The sequence below is a fragment of the Lagopus muta genome, chromosome 3 (genome assembly GCF_023343835.1).
Source record: "Lagopus muta isolate bLagMut1 chromosome 3, bLagMut1 primary, whole genome shotgun sequence".
Taxonomy (NCBI): domain Eukaryota; kingdom Metazoa; phylum Chordata; class Aves; order Galliformes; family Phasianidae; genus Lagopus; species Lagopus muta.
This window is the reverse complement of record NC_064435.1, coordinates 23,164,032-23,189,787: the sequence shown is the minus strand read 5'-3', so window position 1 is coordinate 23,189,787 and position 25,756 is coordinate 23,164,032. Positions and strand designations below refer to the sequence as shown.

General features: G+C 42.7%; 1 protein-coding gene across 1 annotated transcript; it reads left to right on the top strand.

The window, feature by feature from the left end:
- The first annotated feature begins 37 nt into the window (after positions 1-37).
- Positions 38-25,158, top strand: INTS8 (integrator complex subunit 8). The gene is made up of 27 exons (XM_048939995.1): positions 38-272; positions 1,246-1,420; positions 3,790-3,930; positions 4,299-4,370; positions 5,565-5,616; positions 6,569-6,751; positions 7,432-7,539; positions 8,271-8,426; positions 9,217-9,317; positions 10,125-10,266; positions 11,459-11,529; positions 11,664-11,839; positions 14,266-14,399; positions 14,936-15,046; positions 15,608-15,809; positions 16,248-16,369; positions 17,418-17,602; positions 19,532-19,565; positions 19,906-19,962; positions 20,046-20,107; positions 20,574-20,692; positions 22,750-22,853; positions 23,389-23,439; positions 24,444-24,517; positions 24,618-24,682; positions 24,783-24,826; positions 25,035-25,158. Exons 1-27 carry the CDS (start codon positions 143-145, stop codon positions 25,149-25,151), a joined length of 2,988 nt encoding a protein of 995 aa, XP_048795952.1. The 5' UTR covers positions 38-142; the 3' UTR covers positions 25,152-25,158.
- Positions 25,159-25,756: the final 598 nt, after the last annotated feature.

The window sequence follows — 25,756 nt, the reverse complement described above, 5'->3', positions numbered from 1 at the left end:
GCAGAAGGCGGGGCCTGGGCTCAGCACGGCCCCTGGCGCAGCGGGGCGCGGCGGCCATCTTGTCGGCGGGACCGCCTCCTCCGCGGGCCGGCGGGCGCGGTTTGTGCCGCGTCCGTGGGTGCTCCGCGGGGCCGAGGCAGCGATGAGCGCCGAAGCGGCGGACCGGGAGGCCGCCACCTCCAGCCGGCCATGCACTCCGCCGCAGACCTCTTGGTTCGAGTTCCTGCTGGAGGAAGATCTGCTGGAGCAGCACCTGCGCAAGCCCTCTCCCGGTGCGTGCGGCGCGGCCTGGCGCCGCTGCCGACTCCTCGCGGGCCTCCGTCTTCCTCGGCCGCTGCGGCCCGGCCTCTCTCCGCTCCCTGAGGGCGGCTCCCCTAGGGCGGCTCGGGGCGCTGAGGAGCTCCGTGCCCGACAGTACCGCTGCTAGAACGTGCTTCTTCTGCGGCAGTCATCCCATTTAGTCACCCCGTTCAATCTTCTCCTGAATTCGGCGTTTCCTGGGTTCTACCGGCGAGCTGCGGACGCAGGGACGTTTGTGGCAGCGTTGCTTCTGCAGAAAGTAGATTGAAGCGCAGTCAGGCGAGATCTCTTGTTCTCGCACCTTATGCTGCCCTTTTCCAATTAAAAATATTGATTGTTGATTGTCTGAAGTTCTTCAGAACAGCCCTGTGGTACTGAAGAGTCTTTTATTGTAGGGAGGAGCATCTTTGGTTTTCACATATCCCCAGAATCAGACAAATGGTGTTTTCTGAGTGTATTCAGAAATGCCAGAAGTTACTCATACCTACTTGTAATTCTTCTCAATGTTTTGAAAAGTGGGTGTGTATTTTTACAGTATCTTGCATGATTTAGTAACACGGCATTTATTTGCCATAGGTGCATGTACTAAAATTTTGCTGATGCAACATACAAGAAATAAATGACAAAGTATGAGTGCCGTGGCTGTGGGCAAGTAAATGTGAAGGCTAAATAAAAATGCTAGTCTGATTCAACATAAACAAATACCATTTGGAATTAGAATCTGACAGGTGATTGTGTTGTCTGTGTAGTTGACAAGGAGATTAGATGGTTTTCCTGTGTAACCTGCTGTAGGGAACCTGCTGTAGCAGGTGAGGTTGGACGTGGTGATCTCCAGAGGTCCCTTCCAACCCCTACGATTTGTTCTGTGTGTGATGATCGTGGCTGCAACAAGAAATGAATTTCTGGGCTTAGCTGCTCTCTGATGAGCGCCTGTGTTCTCTGCAGATCCTCCTCCTGTGCAGCTGATCGTCCAGTTCCTTGAACAAGCTTCCAAACCATCAGTGAATGAACAGAACCAGGTCCAGCCACCTCCTGATAACAAAAGAAACCGCATTCTGAAACTTCTTGCTCTTAAAGTTGCTGCTCATCTGAAGTGGGATTTGGATGTATTGGAGAAAAGGTACAATCTGTATAGCTTCATACTAAAACTGCTGAATGACAGAGTTACTTAGGTTGGAAAAGACCTTCAATACCAACAAATGCAACCACCATACTCTACAGAAAAAAGCATTTGGTGTACAATAGGCTTTACATACACTTTAGCTGTATGTGAATTTGCACAAAAGAGCTTTTTTAAGGCTGCTTCCCTTCTTGCAGGAGGAACTTGTGCTGGCATTTATTCATGGCATGCTTCCTGTCGGTACCTTTTTAAGCTACAGGCATAATTCCGATTCTAGACTGAGCTCTACTGTATGACAATATTGTAGTGATTGTAGGATTCAGTGAGAATTTTTGGTCCGTTTGTGGTGTTTTGGTTTGTTGGGTGTTTTGTTATTGGTGGTTTTCTTTCTTTGTTAGGTTTGTGAAATAATCCAAAGGCATTTCAGTTACTAATAGAGCGTCATTCTACATAGTAGCAAGAGCTCGTCTTCTGTGAGCTCATGATCCTTCAGATTACTTTTAGTTGAGAACAAAGTGGGATTGGATTAAAGTTTGGATTATTTAAAAAGAAAAAAAAAAAACAAGATTGGGACCTTTTTTTTCTGAAATTTCTGCTGTTATGAGCAGTTCATAGAATCATAGAATCACCAAGGTTGGAAAAGACCTAAAAGATCATCCAGTCCAACCGTTCACCTATTCCCAGTAGCTCCCACTAAACCATGTCCCTCAACACAACATCCAGCCTTTCCTTGAACACCCCCAGGCTCGGTGACTCCACCACCTCCCTGGGCAGTCCATTCCAGTGCCTGACCACCCTTTCTGAAAAGTAATACTTCCTCATGTCCAGCCTGAATCTCCCCTGCCGTAGCTTGAAGCCATTCCCTCTGGTCCTATCACTAATGACACGAGAGAAGAGGTCGACCCCCAGCTCACTACAACCTCCCTTCAGGAAGTTATAGAGAGCAATGAGGTCTCCCCTGAGCCTCCTCTTCTCCAGGCTGAACATTCCCAGCTCCTTCAGCCTCTCCTCATATGGCCTGTGTTCCAGACCCCTCACCAGCTTTGTTGCCCTCCTTTGAACACGTTCCAGGGCCTCAATATCTTTCTTGCAGTGAGGGGCCCAAAACTGGACACAGTGCTCGAGGTGCGGCCTCACGAGTGCTGAATATAGGGGAACAATCACCTCTCTGCTCCTGCTTGCAATGCTGTTTCTGATGCAAGCCAGGATGCCATTGGCCTTCTTGGCCACCTGGGTACGCTGTCGGCTCATATTCAGCCGAGCATCAATCAATACCCCCAGGTCCATTTCCTGATGTTCAGCTATTGAATGTTGAAGTCACAGTGTTTCAGCTGTTTTAAATTATATCATAGAAGCTAGAAGTGATAGGACTCAGTCTGCCTGCCTCCTGGTTTTACCAAGGAAGGCTCTCTCCCACCTGGCATCTGGTTTCATGTACTGCAACTTGCAATGGAACTACAGGGTGCTATTCCAGTTCTTAGTCTTACCTTTGCTGTTTGATGATGGATAAAGGGAGTAGAAAGTAGTAGAAAGGCAGTAGAAAGGGAGATAAGCCATGACAGCACAGAGAGATGTCCTCTTTATGTGAGTATAGTTCCCTGTGAATGGAAATTGTTTACCTTCTGGTTGTACGATCTGTGATTGCTTTGAGACTTCCTCACTAGCTGGGATCTGCTGCAATAGATGAGTTGTTGGGATGTGTCTGAAACAGACTGATGCAGCACGCATGGAAGTAGTTCAGCTCTGTTGGAACAGCTTTCCTCTTGGATTTAACTTAGGCAGATAGCAGTGGTAACCGTTTTACATCCCTGATCTTGAATGCCATCAGATGCAAAGCATTTTGTTCTGAATTGACAGAGTTCATATATTCTAGTGTTCAGAAGAAAGGTTGAGGGAACTGGGAAATGAGAAGGCTCCAGGTAGACCTCGTTGAGGCCTTTCAGTATTTTAAAGGAGCATATAAAAGGAGTGGAACGACTGTTTATGAGGTTGGATAGCAATAGGACAGGGGGAGTGGTTTTAAACTGAGACAGGGGAGGTTTAGGTTAGATATTAGGAGGAAGTTTTTCACACAGAGGGTGGTGACACACTGGAACAGGCTGCCCAAGGAGGTTGTGGATGCCCCATCCCTGGAGGCATTCAAGGCCAGGCTGGATGTGGCTCTGGGCAGCCTGGTCTGGTGGTTGGCGACCTGCACATAGCAGGGGGTTGAAACCGGATGATCTTTGTGGTCCTTTTCAACCCAGGCCATTCTATGATTCCACACTTTGTAGCTGTTAAGTAATAAGAAGTATTGAGTACCAACATCACATAAGCATTCCAGAAGTAGGTTTACTGTACCAAGCACCTTATTCTTTTATCTTTTGTAGCTTATCTGTTCCTGTATTGAACATGCTTCTGAATGAGCTTCTGTGCATCAGCAAGGTTCCCCCAGGGACTAAACATGTGGATGTTGACCTGTCCAGCCTACCCCCAACCACTGCCATGGCCATACTACTCTACAACAGATGGTAAAGTACTTTTAAGGCAGCGGCCTTAAAACCCCCATAGAGCTGTATATTTGTATGCAGAATGAGGGAATCTCAAAGTAGTATCAGTACTGTGGTCTCTGGGTGGATTATAGTGAGGAGCTAAGTCAGAAAAGTGATTCTACAGCTGTTTCTTTTTCAGTAAAGTAGTCAAGGGAGTGGTTTGCATGTTCATAAAGATAAAAAGATATTGCTGCCTTTTAACTTTTTTTAGCATTTCTAAAATAGTACAGGATGTATTACAGGGGGTAAAAGTAAATATATGATAAGTTGATATTTTAAGAAGCATGTAATCTTACTGTACTTCTGAGGCTCATGCCATTCTTCACTTAATTTTCTCCCCTGTGTAGGGCCATAAGGACCATTGTTAAAAGCAGTTTTCCTGTAAAGCAAGTGAAACCTGGTCCGCCTCAACTAAATGTGTAAGTTACCAGTACAATTCATTTGGACTTAATATGTATTTTGTAATCAGAAATAGAACTTGTAATTGGATTAAATCATGCTAATACACAGTTGTTCAACATGGTTAATTGTGATGTGGAAAACTTGTGTTTACTTCAAGTATATTCTTTATTTCTGTCAAGTACATTTAATTTATTTGTATGTGTATGGTTCTACTTCCTTAGTATCTTATCTGTGACTTCGTAGAAGTGTGAAGAGTCATAGGAGAAAGGGAGATGGCATTTTCTATGGGACAGAAAGCTTATTCTCTAGTTTAAACAGGAAGTATTTCTTACATCCTGCTCTGGCTTGCTTAGTACCGTTTTATTCTAACAATTTACCACACTGTATATCTGGTAACCTGAGAAATAATGAAATTATTTTATTGGTTTCATTAGGCAATACTAACTTAAAGTCAATACTGAGTTCATGTGCTAGGAGTTGTGCAGCTTCAGTTACAGCCTGTTCTTGGAATTGACTTTTACATTCCACATTTCTCAGATAAAGTTGGGAGCATCTCAGTGGTGCTTTTCATGTGTTTTTGGGGTTGTGGATGCCCCATCCCTGGAGGCATTCAAGGCCAGGCTGGATGTGGCTCTGAGCAGCCTGGTCTGCTGGTTGGCGACCCTGCACACAGCAGGGGGTTGAAACTAGGTGATCATTGTGGTCCTTTTCAACCCAGGCCATTCTATGACTCTGTGATATGATTCTATAATGGCACTGTTACTGGCATGAGTCTGTTAAGTGCGTTGATTGGAAATACTGCTAGAAATTCTATTAGAAATCCTGAAGTGTCCTGTCTGTATCCAGATCTGGTTGTGATTTTGCTAGCGAAGCTTCAAGAGACTTCAGGATGTGCAAAGTGATTGCTTTTGCTGATATCAACAATCTGATAAAAAAAATAATAAAAAAGGAAGGCAATGAAAACATGGAAATTTAATGAAATCATGTTCTCATCTAAAACCTTTCATTTTATCTTTATATAATTTTTATTTCAGATAAAGATAGCTAGAACTAGATACTGGATACTAGATAGATAGAACTAGATAGTGATGTTAAAAAGTTAAAAACAAAAGGTATTTAGGAATTAATTGTTGTGGCCTAGAGCAACGAAGTAAAGTAATGTGATGGTTTGCTTTAGAACTGAAGTGTTGACCACATCCCTCTTTCTCCAGGATGAACCAGATGCAGCAGGAAAAGGAACTAACTGAAAACATCTTGAAAGTGGTGAGCTTTTTTGTACTCTAATTTTCACATGAATATACACGTGATGTGATTATCTTCTTTCCATTCATATTTACAGTTTTGTTGGATTTAGTACACTGAGGTGATGTTAGCTACTTCTAGCAGCTCCTACAGTTCCTTTGTGTTTGTTTGGGGTGGTGTTGCTCCTATATTGGATGTTGTATGGAGTTTGTTTTGTGAGGTTTAGCCATTCTTTCTTCAGTCCATGCATGGAACTGTATGAATCAAGCAAGCCTCTACAAAAATCAGTATGTAATTAATAATTAAGACCATACTACACATGAGCTATAGAAGTGTATGACAGCAAAATAGGGCACAACTTCTTTTTAGAGAAAATTTAGTAGGGATGTTTTATGTGTGACATTGCCACCAAAATGCTAGGGGTGCCTTATGTGTTCCACTTCGAGAGAGGCAAAAAAGGGGAAAGAATAAAGCCTCTACTTCCATAAGCAACTTAGCTCCTTTCACTACTCTTATATTTAGAATCAATTGCAGTCACTGCATCGATTCTTTTCTCTACGCTTAAAAAGGAAATCTCAAATAAGTGAATGTAAATGAAGTTTTACCAGTTTGTCATAAAACGTGACAAAATTTTGCTGTTCAAAGAGAAGCTGCTTTGATTTCAGCTGTGAAATAATAGCTGAGAATTTCCAGTCCAACTGTTGCATAACTTCATGCTCCAGAAGTAGACAGAAGCATAGGTGAAACCAAGAGAAAGGTATTGTTTCTATTGGAAGCTCTGATCCTGTTTCTCTGAGCACCTGAAATGGCAGTGACACATCTGTTTCTGTACAAGAAATACAGGTGCAGTGAGACAAGTGTGCTAAATAAATTCTTGGCTGCCTTTTTATTTTGCTGTTACAGTGTTAAACCCAAAGCTAAACTCAAAACTAAGAGATTTTTTTTTTTTCTCAATGCATTTGAATTATTGTAGTTGAAGGAGCAGGCTGCTGATTCCATCCTGGTGCTAGAAGGAGCACTTAAATTGAATAAGGATCTCTATGTGCACACTATAAGAACTCTGGATTTGTTAGCCATGGAGCCTGGTATGGTGAATGGAGAAACGGAGAGTTCCACAGCTGGGCTAAAAATCAGCGCAGAGGAGATACAGTGCCAGGTACTGTACATTCTAGACTGAAGCTTTCTGTTTATTTCTGTTTCTTTAGACAAATTGTTGTGCCACGTTTTGAGGTAAGCTGCAGTATTTTTCTGCTGATCTTTTGTTTGTTCTATCTGTAAAGCAATAAAATGCCACTGACATCATTTTCATGCTGATTTATGCTTCTGTCAGTGTTGTAAATATTATCACTCTTTCCCCCCCCCCCCCCCCCCCCCAAACACTCACTTTTTCTCACTCTGGAATAAAGCTCTGTCTGACAAGGACTGTGTTGTTACTGTTATGTGGAAATCATTCTGTAATTTTGTAATGCCCATACAGAGTTACCTGTGCAGTGAGCTGACAGAGCACTGGAACAGGCTGCCCAGGGAGGTGGTGGAGTCTCCTTCTCTGGAGATGTTCAAGACCTGCCTGGATGCCTACCTGTGCTACCTGCTGTAGGGAACCTGCTTTGGCAGGGGGTTGGACTCGATGATCTCTGGAGGTCCCTTCCAACCCCTACAATTCTGTGATTCTGTGAGATCACAAGTAGAGAGGAAATAATTGAAGCATGTGGGGAAAGATGCACAGTGTGTGCACCAGCTAAAAATGTGAAGAGCGTGTAAGAAAAAAAAGGGCTGAAATACTTGATCTTACATGAATTTCTGAGGTGATGCCTTTTATACCAATGCTGTTTGCAGGTTTGCTATGACTTGGGTGCAATCTACTTTCAGCAAGGAGCAACAAACGCGGCTCTTCATGAAAATGCTAAAGAGAAGTTTTACAAAACAAAGGAGTTGATTGCAAAGGTAATGAGTGTTATATTACTATGTGTTCAGCTCTCCTAAGGGGAAAAAAAAAATTTGCTTCCTTCTTTAGCAGCATAGTAACTGCTCTAAGTGTTTATTAATAAACGTCATGGGATTTTTGATGACAGTTTTGGGGTTTTTTGGGGGGTGATTTTTACATTGTGCTCTGTTCAAAATTATATTGATTAGGTGTGATGTGTCACTGCTTTCTTCTGGTTTGTGCTGAATGTTATGTAAACTGCACTGATGCAAGAAGTGCAATGGTAGTGCCTTCAGTGCTAGTATTAACTTGGCTGACCAGTACAGTACGTTCTGTGTCAGTAGTGGTATTCTAACAGTGTGTGTTTTTGAGGAAGAAAACCATATCAACAGTAGGCACTTCCTATTCTTGTTTATCTAACTTTCCATTGGAAATCAGATTTCTGTTTTGTTTTGAAAGAAAACTTTTTCAATTACAGCTAAGATGTGCTTCCTTTTACATTTTTTTTAATCTGTATTTCCAAAACTGCAAAAATCAAGTTTTATTTTAATAGACAAAACACGATCTGAGCTGTGAAAAGGCACATACAAGAGCATAAAAATGTGTCCATATGCACACTTTCTTTACTGTTTTTTGTGGTGTTTTTTTTTGCTGCCAGGGGAAACTGCGATTTTCCATTTGCGTTTCAGAATTAAGCTCATGTTTCATAATATTTTTGATCACTAAGATTTAATGGACTGCTGCTTTGCAGATTGGTTCATCATCGCTTCATTGTACCATTGATGAAAAACGGTTGGCTGGATATTGTCAGGCTTGTGGAGTTCTTACCTCATCTGATGATGATGCATCTCAACAAGCAACTCCGTATAATCAAATCCATAACTGCATGAAATCTGGCAACTATCAGGTACTGTGGTTAATGCCCACTTACAGTGGAGAGTTATTTTTTTTAATGGTGATTCCATCTGATCTGCTGGGAGTTTCAGGAAATACTTAAGTGTTTTGTTCAACCATTAACATACTGTTACAGAACTCGCTTCTGTAGAAATATAATCTTAAATATTTTGGATTCCAGACAGTGTAAATAATTTCTACTAGCTTCTGAGTGGCTTTTTCAGGTTAATTGGTTAAGAGGTCAGCCTCTTCTCTCATGTCATTAGTGATAGGACCAGAGGGAATGGCTTCAAGCTACGGCAGGGGAGATTCAGGCTGGACATGAGGAAGTATTACTTTTCAGAAAGGGTGGTCAGGCACTGGAATGGACTGCCCAGGGAGGTGGTGGAGTCACCGAGCCTGGGGGTGTTCAAGGAAAGGCTGGATGTTGTGTTGAGGGACATGGTTTAGTAGGAGCTATTGGGAATAGGTGAACGGTTGGACTGGATGATCTTTTAGGTCTTTTCCAACCTTGGTGATTCTATGATTCTATGATTCTATGATTCTATGATTCTATGATTCAGGTTAATCGTAATTCTTTGGATTTCAGAGTATGCTTCTGAGTTATGTATGTTTTTATCTCTGATTCTCTGATGAGAAAGAACATGTTTGTTCTCTTTCTAGTGGTGTGTAGTGACTTTATTGTTATACAGTAAAATGTGGGTGTAAGCTGCTTCACTTTCTATCTGTCAAAACATTCAAAGAAAATTATTTTATCCATATTTGAACTATCCATTGAATGATTCCAGTTGTCTGTGTTGCAGGACTTGGTGAAGATATTCCTTGAAGATAACCTAGCCCTCAGTTTACCTGTTCAGTTCAGACAGTCTGTGCTGAGGGAGCTGTTCCAAAAAGCTCAGCAAGGGTGAGACATAATTTAATGGTCTGTGCAATGTTTATGGAAATATATGTACACACACATATGTTTTTAAATTTATATCTAAGTTAATACCTCTTTGAAGGTCTTCTAACACTTGAAATCAAAGCTGATAAGGCTTTGATCACTGCTTACTGAGCAGTGATATTGCAGGAGATGTGGACTTCATTAGGAGCACTGGCCCTGCAGTTTGCCTGTGATTAGGTGCCCTGTGCACTGCTGCACCAGCCCAGTCCTGGAGGATCAGTGTGGGAATTTTAGCAGAGACAGATATAGATAATTAAGCATGTTACAATGGCAGCTTGAGGATGGCTCCTGAGAAGTGCTAAGCTTGTGGCCATATCTGAAATTCAACCTTCTGTGGAATTTAGGATCTTGAGTCAGGGCTCTGTGGAAGACACGTTGTTTATTGAAGACAAGTTGTCTCTGAGGTGAAGGTGCCTACAGGCATTTCAGTTACAGAGGGTAAGGCTGTATTTCACAAACATGTGGGAAGAAGAAGATACTGATTATGACAGTTTCAGTTTTCAGGATCACAAGGTCTAGAAAAGGATCTTAGAGGCTGTTCTTATCAACGTACTCACGTATGTGAGACACACAGCCTAAGAGGAGGGTTCTGTAGATTGTTCACTTGGGTCTTGGGTAAAATATATAGATTCTGAGTCATTTTTTTTCGGAGGTGTGGACAAAGGCATCTGCTCCAGGCGTGTCTTGGGATCTGACATGTAGAGATTTGCCTTGATACCAGCTGTGTTTGTCAGAGAAGTCGTGATCTTGAGTTTTGTATTCATGCAGGAATGATGCTCTGGATGAAGTTTGCTTCAAAATCTGTGTGTGCAACACCGTCTGTGATGTACTGCAGGGTCAAATAATTGATATTCAGTTCTGTCAGCTGTTCCTCAAACCCAACAAAGAGAAAATAGACTTTCTCCTGGAGGTAAGGAATCGTCACCTGAAACTAGAAGGGGAAATGGTATTTAATGGAGTAAGTCTTTCCCTCATTAACTGTATTGCTGTTTCAAGAAGCACTTGCTTCTGAAGCGAGAAGAATGCGCTGTAAGGTAAATTCTCAAACTTTATTCAGCTTCACTACAGCTAACACAAATACACTCTGTATTGTTCTTCTATCTGTATTAATGGTTCATCTGCTGGACTGAAGCTGTGTTGATATATTTCTTCAGCTTGGATTTGAAATTGCTGCATTTCCTTCCTTCATTCATTAAAATGCATAGCAATGTTATGGAATGTTTATTTGGAGGAACAAAGAAATGAAGTCTCAGAGAGAGATTCTGGGACAAAGTAATCCGTGAAGATGACCACACTTGCTGGCATTTACAGCAAACTGGCCTGTCGTGAAGCAGATCAGTCGCTGTACATGTGAGACTTAAACTCTTGCCTTCAGTGAAGCTTTCTAGGAAACTCTTGCTACTTGGTCTGAACCTGCTCTTTTTGTTGCTTTGCTAGTATTCATATCTTCTGTTGCGTAATTTGGGTCTTGTCTTTTGCTTGTCAGCTGCAGCTTCTCTTCAGTTTCTCTTCAAGTGTGTGTCAAAAATTGACTGATGTATTCTGTACTTCAGAGGCAGCAAAAGGTTTTCCAACTGTTTAAATTAGAAGTGAACCTATTTCTAAAAAAAAAAAGAAAAAAAGATTTATTGAAAGCTGGTAATTATCAGCTGTTCAATTCTCTTGAAATTCCTGCTTTTTTAAAAAACAAAAAACAAGTTAATCCTAATGGGTCTTACAGTTTTGCACTTGGAAATGTTAGTTCATTTCTAATCTCCCACAGAAGGACTTTATTACATACTTAATGATATTTTTGACTGACTCACACTGTGACGTTCAGTGCCAGCAGGCCTAAATATCTGAGGAATTGGCAAAAAAGAATGTGGATTATGTCAAGGAAGGTCACAGTTGTCTGAAACAGCTTGTATCCCGGTTGAAAGAGATTCTTATCCATCTGTGATAGCTACAGTATTTATCAGGTAACTTTGTTACCTCCTTTGAGAGAGAGGGTTGCTTCCTGATACTAAACTGGAGTTAGAAGACTGGAGAGCAACACTGTCTCTAGCAAAATATTTTAAGTTTTCTGAGCCCTGCCTTAATTATTTACTGCTTACTTTCCCCAGGTTTGTTCAAGATCAATCAACTTGGAAACTGCATCTGAATCTCTGAAGAGAAAAATGGCAGCATTTCTCAAGTACGTATTGCTTCTAGGACATCATGCACTTGCATCTTATAAGCAATATAATGCGACATAAGAAGTACTCCTGAGAATTTACAACTTGACAAACAGACGGGTTATTCCTGCTGATTATCAACTTTTTAATTTAGAAACTTGTGTTTGGGCTTGGAAGACCTTCAGCTTGTCTTCATGATTTCATCTCACGAGCTGTTCATAAAGCTGCTGAAAGATGATGAACGGAAACTGCTTGTTGATCAAATGCGGAAGAGATCTCTTCGAATCAACCTGTCCACAAAACCTGTGACTTCATTTTATGATATCCCAGGTAATTTTCAGTGTTTCTATTGACTTATATGTGTGCAGCTGCCTGTTTTCATTACCTGAGGTTACTATGCATAGACCTGTTCTCAGAACGAGTTCAGAGAGAAAGGTTTTAACGTTCTCACCTTCAGTCAGTGCATGCCCTGCCTTTTAAGAAGGTTGTTCTTTGTGTCTTAGCTGAGTGAGTACTAGCTGACAAGTGAAAGAGAGGTAAGGCAGTTGGTTTAAACTGGATCTGTCTGGCAGGTGTTGACAGTAAGGGTATTTTTCTGCCTTTGGATTTATCATAGAATCATAAAATCACAAAGTTGGAAAGGGCCTACAAGACCATCTAGTCCAACCGTGCTCCCATTACCATTGCTACCACAAGCCACTAAACCATACCTCGTAGCTCCTCATCCAGACACCTCTTGAACACTGCCAGGGACAGTGACCCCACCACCTCCCTGGGCAGCCATTCCAGTGCCTGACCACTCTCTGAGAGAAGTTTTTCCTGATGTCCAACCTAAAACCTCCTCTGGTACAACTTGCATCCATTTCCCTGGGTTCTGTTTGTTGCCTGGGAGAAGAGACCAAACCCCTCCTCACCACAGCCTCCCTTCAGGAAGCTGTAGGATGCAATGTGGTCTCCCCTGAGCCTCCTCTTCTCCAGACTGAACTATCCCAGCTCCCTCAGCTGCTCCTCATAAGACTAATGCTAGCTCCACTGCTAGCGTGGCTGATGAGCTGGACCAGGAATACCATCTGGATGAAGTTTTTAACCTGTCAGGGTGTAACCCCGATATTTTTCAGCAAGCTCATTTCCCAGATGCAGCTGGCTGACTGCAGCAACACAGCTCAAAGCTGGCGTAAGAAAAAGGCCTACAAGCTGCTGGCTGAAACTGGGAAGAGCAAACCTTTTCTGCTCTAATGCAGTCATATATTGACTTTAACCAATTGTGAAAACACATTTTTTTCACTAAAGCAATAAAGAAAGACTTTGTGGTACAAATTTTGAACTTAATGCAGATCTTCAGAGTAACAATTTGCTGTAGCAGGAATAAGGGGATGCAGGGGGCTGCTGTTGTTAAAGGAGGGAATGTTGCAAGCAGTCCCGTAAGTAAGGAGAATTGTGGGGTTAGCATGAACTGTACATAGAGTCACATGTACAAGAGGATGTAAGGGGCTAAAACTGCATTAGCTCTACATGCTACAATTTATTTCCTCTGCTTTTCATCCACGGATCATATTCAAGCTATAATTATGCTACAATTTCATGTCAGTTGCAGATCTGAAATAAATAAATTTAGCAAGAGTTTAAACCAAGAATATTTGAAAACTGTTGATTTTATAGGAAAAGTTGAGAATCCAGACACCTCTACCCAAGGAGCAGGAAGGCAAATGCTAAGAAGGAAAATGAATGACTGACTCCTTTCTTGGCTGAGTGATGACATATCTCTTTTTGTGGCTAAGATATCAAATATCTCAAATATCAAACGTGAAGGAGGAATGTTTTCTCCATTGTGTTGCCCTTTATTTCTGGAACATCAGCTTCAGAGCTGTAATCAAGATGGAGAGTTGGGCAGAGAGGAATCTTACAGTTCAACAAGGGCAAGTACAGAGTCCTGCGCCTGGTGAGGAATAACTGTGTGCTTCAGTATATGTTAGGGGTTGACCTGCTGGAAGAAAGCTCTACAGAGAAGGACCTGGGTGTCTGGGTGGACAACAGGTTGACCGTGGCCAGCAGTGTGCCCTCATGACCAAGAAGGCTGATGGTATCTTGGGGTGCATTAGAAAGAGCATGGCCAGCAGGTTGATGCAGGTTCTAATCTGCCCTGCTGAGGCAACATCTGGGGTGCTGTGTCCAGTTCTGGGCTCCTCAGTTCAAGAAAGACATCAAACTATTAGAGTCCAGTGGAGGGCCATAAAGATGATGAGGGGCCTGGAGTATCTCCCTTATTATAGGAGAGGCTGAGAGACCTGAGGCTGTTCAGCCTGGAGAAGAAAAAGATGGGGGGATCTTATCAATGCTTATAAATATCTGCGGGGTGGGTGTCAAGCGGATGGGACCAGGCTCTTTTTGGTGATCCCTAGCAACAGAACAAGGTGCAGTGGGCACAAATTGAAAGTAGGGAGTTCCATGCAAATACGTGGAAGAAATGTTACGCTATTGAGTGTGACAGAACACTGGAACTGCCCAGAGTGGTTATATAGTCTCCTCTAGAGTTACGAGAGCTATCTGGATGCTTTCCTGTGTAACCTACTCTGTGTCAGAAGGGGGTTGGACTGGAGGATCTCTGGAAGACCCTTCCAACCCCTGCAGTTCTAGAAAGGCATTGGTTATCCACTGTTCTTAGCTTATTGTTTAAAATATCACATACTGAAGTACTGTAAGGATCTGCATTATGAAGGAATGCCCTGGAGACTTCAATGCTTTTTTTTTTTCCCTAGCTTCAGCAAGTGTCAATATTGGCCAGCTTGAACATCAGCTCATACTGTCAGTAGACCCCTGGAGGATTCGTCAGATCTTGATTGAATTGCATGGTATGACTTCTGAACGCCAGTTCTGGACTATTTCAAATAAGGTAATTTATTCTGTGTGGTTGTATGATAGAACTGCTTTCTGTGAATGGTAAACATTTTACCACAGATCCTCAGTGCACTATTTTCATTTTCACCTCTCTGCATAATGGTGGTAAAAATAACAGCGCATATCTAAACTGACATTCTGTAATGCCTAACCTTCATTTTAAGTAATTGCTGTTTGTATTGCAAACCTGTTATTTGAGAGTAAATTTCTTTAGCTTTTGTTGCTCTGACCAGTTAAAAAGAGAGAGGAGTAGATTTCTTTTCTTTAGTTAAGTTTTTGGCTTTCTTGTCTTTGTCTCTCAAATGACTGCACACTCAGCATATGAACAGAGTACAAGACGTAGCCCTTTTTAGGGTACTTCTGTATGCCTGAGCCATACCTTACTGCTGATGAAATGCGAACCTTTCTGAAAGATTTGGCACTTAAAAATTCATCTCTTTCCACATTTTGAGCTTTATTTTTAGTATCCAAGCAAATGTATGAATTCTAAACTCTGTTTCTGTGCAAATGTCTTGCATGTTTCTCTCACAGTGGGAAGTACCAAATGTTTATGGCAATGTTATTCTAGGAATCAAAGATAATCTGACTAGGGATTTGGTCTACATCCTTATGGCGAAGGGATTACACTGCTGTGCAATTAAGGTGAGCAAGCCATTCCAACATGCTGTGAGTTGGTTTGAGCAATTGAAGTTTAACAACAAGGAGCTGTGTGTGTGATATAATAGTTAAATATTTCTCTCAGTTCTCCAGAGCAAGGATAATGGCTTTCCAGTGAGTTGGGCCTAGAGATAACCTCATTCATGCATTTTGACTGGGATGTGCTAAATGATGTAGCTAAACTCAACACATTGATAGGAAGTGCTGGCTTTTGGCCCGTTTACATAAAGGATTTATTAGAATGTTGTTTTATTTGCCTTGTAATTGACTGTTCTGTAGGGAAAAATCAAAATGTCTGCATAATATGCTTATAGACAACTTCTGTTATGTTTTAGCTTGAGCTGCTTGTTTTATTTGAAAAGCCTGAAACTGTGGCAACTGTTAAGCTTAAAAGCGAGTCCAAGGAACTCAGTAATGCAAATGACAACTGTGAGTTTCCTAAGCAATGCTGGCAATGAACATGAATGCTCCTTCAGCCAGGATTTCAGCTCTGTCTTTCCTTATGAATCCATTCAGAGCCATTAATACGTAACCTCTTCGCTGCAGGATTTTGTCCACGCTAAGCAGCTTTTTGCTGCTTGCTTAGAGCTTGTCACAGAGTTTTCTCCAAAACTCCGTCAAGTCATGTTGAATGAAATGCTGCTCTTGGACATTTACACACATGAGGCTGGAGCTGGTGCTACTGGGGAGCGTCCTCCTTCTGATCTTATAAGCAGAGTCCGAGGATACTTGGAAATGAGAGTGCCTGGTAAGTATGCTGCTCTTTCTCCTGAGATGCAACAAAGCACAAAGCTTTATTAAAAAAAAAAAAAGGGAAAGAGCAATAGCTTTGTATTTTAGATACTTCAGTATATAACTTGAAAAACAATAGTTTTGGTTTGACATGTTTGTTTTGTTAGTCTTTAGAAGTTGGAAATAAGAACAGGAGCATCAGGATGGCTGCACGTTGTCAAGCATTGACAGTTTCTGTTGGGTACCACTCAGAGGGTGTGAGCAGGACAAACATCTGCACTTTCATCTAGTTATCCTAGTCGTTAAAGCAGTCTGTGTGGTTTCATGCTGAGGGAGCTGTGTGGTACTGCTGCAGCTGGAGGAAGCACTTGATCCTAATTTGTTTTTTTGCTTTTCTTGGTTTCTTATAATGCTGTTTTTCTCAAAAAAAATAAAAATGCCTTTTTTTTTCCAGATATTCCTCTTCGACAGGTTATAGCTGAAGAGTGTGTGGCCTTCTTGTTAAACTGGCGTGAAAATGAGTACTTGACCATGCAAGTTCCATTACCTCTGGTTCAGACTAATCCTTATGTAAAGGTAATGAGCACTCAGTCTCAAAGCCATGTCAGACTGTAACTGGCTTTTTCTTGTTGAGGTCTCTTGTACTTCTTAAAGTATTTACCTTTCTGTCATGAGGGTGGCAGTTTCTTTTGTTGCTGTAATAAGTGAAATGTAGCAAAGTGGAGGGCCTAGCAAGGCTAAGCAGCAAACCTGTTTGACAGCTGGTAAAAGGCTTGCAGGCCCTGCTGCACAACAGATGAGACCTTAGGCCAGCTGAGGTTGGTTCCCTAGGCAGTGGGTATGTGTGGGGAGGATCCCCAAGCTGAGTGCTGAAACACCTTCCATAAAGGCCTGGCCTGGACTCTCAGCAGGGATTCAGCCCAGGCTTATGGAGGAGATGGGACTGGTTTAGATATCATTCATTGACTCTTTCTGTTTTGAAAATGCTTTTTTTTTTTTTCCAAATGCACTGTGATAGCTCTGCTTGTGAGCCTGAGCCCGGAGCTTAGTTTGTGGGGGCATTCAAGCACTGCCCTTTGTGAAATCTTGCTTTCAGAATAGTTCTATGGTAGCATTCTCAGATCGGTCAGGCAATGAAGCTGAATGCAGTTGTGTGAAGTGATGTTCATTTTTGGCCAGCTTTGGTTAGCTGAGGTGCTGCTTAATTTCCATGTTGACCTTTTGATTTCTCTGTGTAGCAAAGAGTACCACTGCAACTTTTTCTTTTATTTCAGGTTATTTATTTTATAGATATCAAAGGGATCGAGTCATTTTAAAACTACAGTTTGTTTTTTAGGTTTTGTGCAATGCATTATTTGAATAAGTAGAACGTAAAGCTTGTTTTCAGCAGCTCTTCATAATGAAGTACCCCATAAGGAAACTGTTAAAGGGAAGAATGCTTTGTTGTTTCATTCCTGTCTTCCACGTTACAGATCAGTGTCCTCTGCTGCAAAGTTCAGCTACGTTGATCTGATGTTTGTAGCTTAAAATTGTTTTCTTGGCCATTTTAAATATGAATAATCTCTGCTCTAGTAAACATTCAGTGAAGCTCTATGTGTTGTGTTTCTTCTCTTGCACTGCATAGCTGGGGCAGTTGCTGGCTGCTACGTGCAAAGAACTCCCAGGTCCCAAGGAAAGCAGAAGGACAGCCAAGGATCTCTGGGAAGTCGTCGTACAGATCTGCAGTGTATCCAACCAGCACAAACGGGGAAACGATGGCAGAGTGAGTTTGATAAAGCACAGAGAATCTACACTAGGCATTATGTACAGGTGTGTTTCCTTGAACTGCTTTTAAAGGTTGTTTGAGCTGTGTATCTAACCCAGCAGTTGCGAGCAGTGGGCAGTGTTGGCTATTAGGGTGATGTGTTGGCTTTTCTTTTTGGAGAGAGAAAAGGGGTGGGTGGGATTCAAAGCAGTGTTTAGATGCCAAATGCGTGATGTATTCTCATCATGATCAGTCATAGAATGGCTTGGGTTGAAAAGGACCACAATGATCATCCAGTTTCAACCCCCTGCTATGTGCAGGGTCACCAACCACCAGACCAGGCTGCCCAGAGCCACATCCAGCCTGGCCTTGAAGCCTCCAGGGATGGGGCATCCACAACTCTTTGGGCAAGAAATCTTCAAGTGAAGTCAATGGCATTTAGAGGGCAGTTTTTTGAGCAACTGGTGGTGTCTGCATTGAGTAGAGTTGCTTTACAGATTCTTTTATATCTATTCTGAACTCCTAGCTCACAGTGTAGGTGTCCACATCTGGTTTTAGGTTTTGAAAACTAAATGTTACTCTGTCTTGAAACAAAGCCTGTGGGGAGTGGGAGAAAAAGGTATAGATGAATGGAGTCATTTCAGTGTCAATTATGTAACCTCTGCTAGCCTTTGTGTTGACTGGTGTGACCGATTTAGGTCTCTGATTTGTCCAAACAGTTGATGTTTTTGGGTTCTTCTCAAATCCAAGGCCAACTATGAGCTTCTTGTTGATAAACTCTGGAATGCGTGGTGTATAATCAATGGATATCAAGATGTTACAATCACAAAATAAACGAGAGTTAGGCGAAGTGGACTATGGTAACGAGAGAATAAATGGAAGGCTTACCCTTGTGCTGAGCTCACCACAAAACACCAGAAGAGGTGATCTCCAGACAAGATCCTTCCCCACTGGTAGCCAGCTCTTAAATAGGTCTAGGAGGGGTGCAGCCTGGCTCCACCCCTTCCAGCAGCACAGGTGAATTGCCTTCAGCTGTGCTCCTCTGGCTGACTCATGGCTCGCCTCAGGTGATCAATCAGAGGTTCAGGCCGTGACTCAGCAGTTCCCATACACGTGGTTATGGTTAAGTTAATACAAGGAGATTATCATGCCTTTTGGAGCTTGATGAAATGAATCATAGAATGGTTTGGGTTGGAAGAGACCTTTAAGATCATGTAGTTCTGACCCCCTGCTATAGGCAGGGACACCTCCCTGTAGACCAGGTTGCTCACAGCCTGGCCTTGGATGCTTCCAGGGAGGGACATCCACAGCCTCACTGGGCAACCTGTTCCAGTGTCTCACCACCCTCACAGTAAAGGATTTCTTCCTAATATCTAGTCTAAGTCTACCCTCTTCCAGTCTCAAACCATTTTCTCTCGTCACTGTCTGCCCTTCCAAAAAGTCCCTCCCCAGCTTTCCTGTAGGCCCCCTTCAGGTACTGGAAGGCTGCTATAAGGTCCTCATGGAGGCTTCTCTTCTCCAGGCTGAAAAGCCCCAGCTCACTCAGCCTTTCCTCATACAGAAGGTGCTCCAGCCCTCTGATCATCTTTGTGGCCCTCCTCTGGACCCGCTCCAGCATATCCGTGTCCTTCTTGTGTTGGGGGCCCAGGACTGGGTGCTGTACTCCAAGTGGGGTCTCATGAGAGTAGAGCAGAGGGGCAGAATTGCCTCCCTCAACCTGCTGGTCACAACTGTCTTGATGCAACCCAGGATACAGTGGCAGGTGTTTCATTTAGCTTCTTTATTTTTTCGAGTTATAAACGTGAAATTGTTAGTAAGTGTGTTGAAAATGATTGAATATTTTCATTTATATACCCTGTATTTATAAGCTTGGAGCTGCAGGGATGTTCTGGCAGATGAAGGATTTGCTTTACTGACTTGTTTCTGGTGAATTAAGTTTGCCTGTGCTCTCAGTTGTGGATGGCGGCTCACAGATATTTGTGTTCCTGATTTAGGAGTGAACTGCTGTCCTTCATCAAAAAGCTTCGGGTAAGTTACAGTGAACTTGAATATGTTTGGAACCAGAACTTTCTTTTAGTATCACATTTCTCTGGAATTTAACATGAAAAGTCCAGAAAACGGAATGGCTGAAGAGCTCAGTTTATGATACCTGTTATACAGCAGTGTTGAAGGTAGTCTGAAATAATTAAAGATTACATAAAGAAATTCTCTTGCAGTATTCCTGCGCTGCAGGATTCTTAACAAAATACTGTCTCAGTAGAAGATCACAGCAATGTCAGAACATACTATGTTCCTTTAAAGCATAGGGAGAAAAGTAGACTTCCCTGATTTCATGGGAATATCTTTTTTTCTTTTCTTTTCTTTACAGGAACCATTGGTTTTAACTACAATATTGTCCCTGTTTGTCAAGCTTCATAATGTTCGGGTTAGTATCTTTCATACGGATGGCGTTAGGATTTCTTGAAGCACTTACCTTTGTAACCTGCTCTATTGTCCCCCTTTCCTTAGGAGGATATTGTGAATGATATTACAGCAGAGTACATCTCCATCTGGCCCTCGTCTATTCCCAAGTAAGATCATTAATTCCAAGGACGACTTTAAAAATGCATTTAGGCAGTTGGTTTAATTCCAGTTGGTGTGCAGAAGTTATCAGTGTTAGTGTGACTGTTGGCATGTAAGGGCGTCACTGACCCCTGCTGTTTGCAGATAGATTGATCTGATTGTGTGGAGGTTTCTGTTCCTAACTTGATGGTATTGATGGAGATGCAGGTACAAGAAACAGGGTTATTATTTAGTTTAAGTTGTGTACTTTACTAGGCTCTGTGTAGCTATGTGAGCTCTGTGATATTTTAGTACGAAGTAACTGATATGGTTTTGAAAGATGTCAAAATAATTGCCAAAATACGAAGTGGCACATGGCATGTTTTGGTTTGTCCTGGCCAGACTGACCTGCATCTCTCCAGTCCAGAGGCTCCATGGAGCTGCAGCCTTGCACAATCATCTGGGAATTCTTTTTTCTCCTTTTTTTCCCTTTAGCCTTCAGTCGGTGGATTTTGAAGCTGTGGCTGTTACAGTGAAAGAGCTGGTCAACTATGCACTGACAATCAACTCCAACAACCACTTCTGGTTAATTATCCAGGCAGATATTTATTTTGGTAAGCAACGCCAGTATCTTTTTTTGTTGCATGCGTGGGGGCAGTGTTTATTTTGTAAAGTTTGCCTGCCTTCATAACCCTCCTTATAGTTCCTTCTATGCAAAGAAGCTTTTGTGATGTGACTTCAGGGTCTTTGGGGGCAGTAGTGTAGGTGACTTTGCCTAGGAGGCTGTCTGAGCTGACAGACAGCTTTCAGTGGATCGTGTTGATTTGCTTCTAGGGTAAGGGAAACTTTCAGAGTTGTTGATGATTTTGCTTCGTTCAAGTGGTATATTAGTGTAATATTAGTATTTTATTAAGTTAAGAAAAAGTTTTGTGGATAGTGTTTGTGTTCAAATGTGGAGATCAGCTTTACTGAAGCAGAAGATGAGCAAAGAGGATCTGTATCTTATACAGGAGGTATGTAGGGTTTGTAAACGAGGAAACGTGAACTGGTTTGCTACTGGTTGTGATGGGAAACCCTTTTCTGTCTTTCTGTCCTCAATCTGCCACTTCCCCTGTGCTTATCCCAGGGGCTCATAGCTGGGAGCAGCCAACAGCACTGGGATGTGGAGCAGTTCAGATTCTAGGCACTGTGACATGCAGCTGGACTGCAGCAGTTAGCACTGCCTGGGGAGCCTGGCACAGCCTGGCTGGTAACTCACTGCCCTGTCTGGAGTCAGGCTCTGGAAATTTCATCAGCCCCTCACTCTCTCTGCTTACACTGTGAAGTATGAACATTCACAAGCCAGCCTGACAAATATGTGCTAGAGAATGGTAATGTTAAAACTGCCTCCAAAGCTAGTTGGGTATTTCTTGTGCTTCAGTTACCTATGGATTCTATTCTAGTGGAATTCAGCATTGAAGCTGGATTGTTCTTCTTTGCCAGTAAAGCAGGAGGAGGGGGTGCTTTGCCACTGCCGTCCATTTGCTGTGCCTGCATCTTATGCAGAGGGCAGGGTGCATGGTTCCAAAGTGCATTTGGGAGGATGGCTGTGTCATGCAGGAGTGTTCCACAGGGAAACAGATTTATCCAGAAAGTGCTCGAGGTGGGACAAGGGGTTGTAGTCCCGTGGTTGGACTCCACATGGAGCTCCCCTCTTAAATATGGGAAAGTGATTCAGGGTTATAAACAGGCAGTGTTTACTACTTCATAGAATCATAGAACTGCTCAGGCTGGAAAAGACCTTAAAGATAATACAAGTTCAACCACAACCTGACCATACTACCCTAACAACCCTCTGCTAAATCATGTCCCTGAGCATCACATCCAAACAGTTTTTGAACACATCCAGGGATGGTGATTCAACCACCTCCCTGGGGAGCCCATTCCAGTGCTTAACAACCCTTCTGTAAAGAAGTTTTTCCTGATATTCAACCTAAACTTACCCTGGTACAACTTGAGGCCATTTCCCCTTGTACAGTCACGAGTGAGAAGAGACCAGCTCTGCTCTCAGTGCAGTCACCTTTCAGATATTGGAAGAGAGCAATAAAGTCTCCCCTCAGCCTCTTTTCCCCAGACTAAACAGCCCCAGTTCTTTCAGTCTCTCCTCGTAGGCCATATTCTCCAAACCCTTCACAAGCCTTGCTGCCCTTCTTTGGACCTGCTCCAGCACCTCCATGTCCTTTCTGTACTGAGGTGCCCAAAACTGAACAGAGTGCTCACTTGTATGAAGTGGAACAGCATCTCAGGGAGAGGAGGTTTATATGGGGTACCTCTGAAGCTGGTACCTGAGAGAGCAGGGGTACTTGGGCTGCCTGAACCTCCCTGCCACCCATGTGCTGAGTTCCAAGAAGCAAACTCCTTTCCTGCTCTGAAGCTGGTGGACTTGGGATCAAATACATGGAAAGTGAAAACGAATTCTCAGAGCTCAGACCTTTGCCTGTGTTGGCGGTTTGCCTGATTGTGTGCTTTTCTACAAATGTTACTACCTCTCGTGTTTTTACAGCTGGCGTGTAAGTCTAAATAGAATTTAGCTAACAAGGTCTGAATAGTTCTATAAACAATTGATCTGAGTCTTAGAAATGAACTGCTCTATTCAATGGTAAGTCCTTGTTTTGCCCTTTTTCCGCTGCAGCAACAAACCAGTATTCAGCAGCCCTTCACTATTACCTGCAGGCAGGAGCTGTGTGCTCCGATTTCTTCAATAAGATGGTGCCACCCGATGTGTTCACAGACCAGGTGAGTTACGGTGTTGGAATGGAATTTAAGTGTGCAAGGGGATGGGATGGATTCAGCATTCCCATGCTCTGTAGATATGAATTTGCTGCATTTCAGCAGGTGGCGGGAAGAAACTGCTTGTCTGTGTCCAGGGCAGGAGGTTATTTTCATACCCTGCTCTGTTGCTTCTGCTTGTATGCTTCTGTCTGTATGGGAAGTGAGCGTTCAGCCTCTTTTTCTTGTGATTTTTGACCCTTCATAGCCCAATCAGAGCTATGCTCAGTGCCAGGCTGCAGCTGTCCAGAGCTCCTGGCAGGGATGTTGTGCCCCGGTGCTGCAGCTTGCTTTGCAGCAGCCCCTCCCACGAGTGCAGTGCTCTGCTGTGTGAGCTCTGCTGGGCTCAGCTGTATGCTGGCGTGTGCCCAAACACGAGGATGAGGGAAGGGGTTAGAAGAAGATTGATGTATAGCTGATCCTATTTGAAAAATGAACAGAGATTTGTTGCTCGGTCTGTTCCATTGCTAACAGTTTGAAAACTTCTTTTAACTGTTCTTAGGTGATAAAAAGAATGATAAAGTGTTGCTCCTTACTCAACTGTCACACACAGGTAAGAGCCCAAGTGTGGTACTCAGGAAATGGCATCTGTAAGCATTTTGAATTCAGAAGCTACAGGGAAACTTTCTAAAAGTAAAACTGGAGTCCAGCTTTCCTTGCAAGTGCAACCTGCAGTAAAATCATTTGTTCCCATTGCCTGTAGAATATTTAAGGACCCAAGTTAACAAGTAAATAAATGCACGCTTAGAAATGATCGTAGAATGATTAAGGTTGGAAAAGACCACTGAGGTCATGTAGTGCAACCATCAGCCCATCCCCACCATGCCCAGTAACCACGTCCCCTCAGTGCCATGCCTGCGTGTCTCTTGAACACCTCCAGGGATGGTGCCTCCCCCACCAACCTGGGCAGCCTGTGCCACTCCTTCACCACACTTCCAGAGAAGGAATTTTTCCTAATATCCAACCTGATTATTGCAGAAATAGAAATAGTCAGAGGTGAATCGTTTTGGTTTTGTCCCCCATTTATTTTTAATATTTAAATACTGGTAGCCTTGTTTCACCTGCTAACTACATGTAGCAATTGAGTGCTCAAAGCTCATAGTAGCTCCTATGTCAGACCTTAGTAAATACATTTAGAAACCCTGAAGCCTGGTCTGTCCCTTCCCGTTTGTCTGGAAAAGTCTTTTTCTAAACTTTTTTTCTCCCCGCTGCTCCATGAGGGAAGGAGCTCTTGCCTGGGTCTGGAAGCTGGATGGGGTCACTGCATCTTGTGGCAGACTCCCATTAGTGGGGCCTAAGGCTGGGAAAGACACCTGAGCCTGTCTTCATATCATAGAACTGTTTAGATTGGAAAAGACCTTAAAGATCATTGAGTCCAACCACAACCTGACCATACTACCCTAACTAACAGCCCTCTGCTAAATGATGTCCCTGAGCACCACATCCAAATGGATTTTAAACACATCCAGGGATGGTGACTCAACCACCTCCCTGGGAGCCTATTGCAGGGCTTAACAACCCTTCTGTAAAGAAGTTTTTCCTGGTGTATCTTTGTAGGTGGCTATTTTGTGCCAGTTCCTCAGAGAAGTAGACTATAAAACTGCATTCAAGGCCCTGCAGGAACAAAACAGGTAATTGTTACAGTAAAACTTACAGGTTAGACTAGTAACATGTTGCTATACAAACATTACATATATAATTACATATATAATCATCTGTGTTTTCTTTCAGTCATGATGCCATGGATTCATACTATGAATACATCTGGGATGTCACAATCTTGGAGTACTTGACATGTATCCTTTCAATAGAATGCTGCTAATGCTTGGGCTGGGTGTTCACGGCTGGAGAAAGTGAGTAGATCTTACACCTATGCTTGCCTTAACTTCTCATTAGATCTCCACCACAAGAGAGGTGAGACAGACAAGAGGCAGATAGCGGTGAGTGAAGGCTGTGCTTTGGGGGAGGAGTTCTTGAACATAATTGCCACTTCCAGCTGTAATTGTATTTCAGTCTGAACTGTGTTAGGTGCATGTGGTGGTGCAGAAGTATCCAGCCCTCCATCATTTTGTTGACTAGCACTGGAAACTGTAACAGAACAGCCGTGTGCAATAACTGTTGCTACTGCTGTCTTTTTTTTTTTTTAAGATAAAAGCTATTGGGCAGACAGAGCTGAACGCCAGCAATCCTGAGGAAGTCCTACAGCTTGCTGCGCAGAGGAGGAAAAAGAAGTTTCTTCAAGCGATGGCAAAGCTTTATTTCTAGGCTAATGCTGGAGGACTACCATAGAACACATGAAAAGGGACAGAAAAACCTCTTTCAAGATTTTTTTTTTTATTTTTAAAAATTCATTTAAATTTTTATACAACATTTACAGTCTGGTATCTTTCTTATAGAAATAGATGAAATATTATAATAAAACACCATATCTTTACAAACTGTACAGAAGCCCTAAAACAATAACTTCAGGTATTTCTGGAAAGGACTGTTTGAAGAAGCCCTGAATTCAAGTTTGCAAAGGTGGCAAAGAAGAGTTTAATGAGTTGCTGCTGTAGTGCAGCTTCTTGCGTTGCTCGATGCTGGGAATTGGCCCTATGTGCTTCTGCACGTGGAAGCATCTTGCCAGAGGGAGGGGGACCACATTCCAGCTTTCCCTATACTGTCTCTTCAAGAGGAGCACCTCACATCCTGAGGTAGTGGATATTCCACTAACACAGTAGTTAATGCTGGTTAGGAACACAGTTGCTTCTTAACACTGCTGGCAGGATTTGAGTGGTTGTAGAGAACCAAAATGGGAAAGGGTAGGGAAAAAAGCTTGTTGCTCGTTATGTTCTTATCTATTGAAAGCTGGTGACTGAATCTTATGAAAT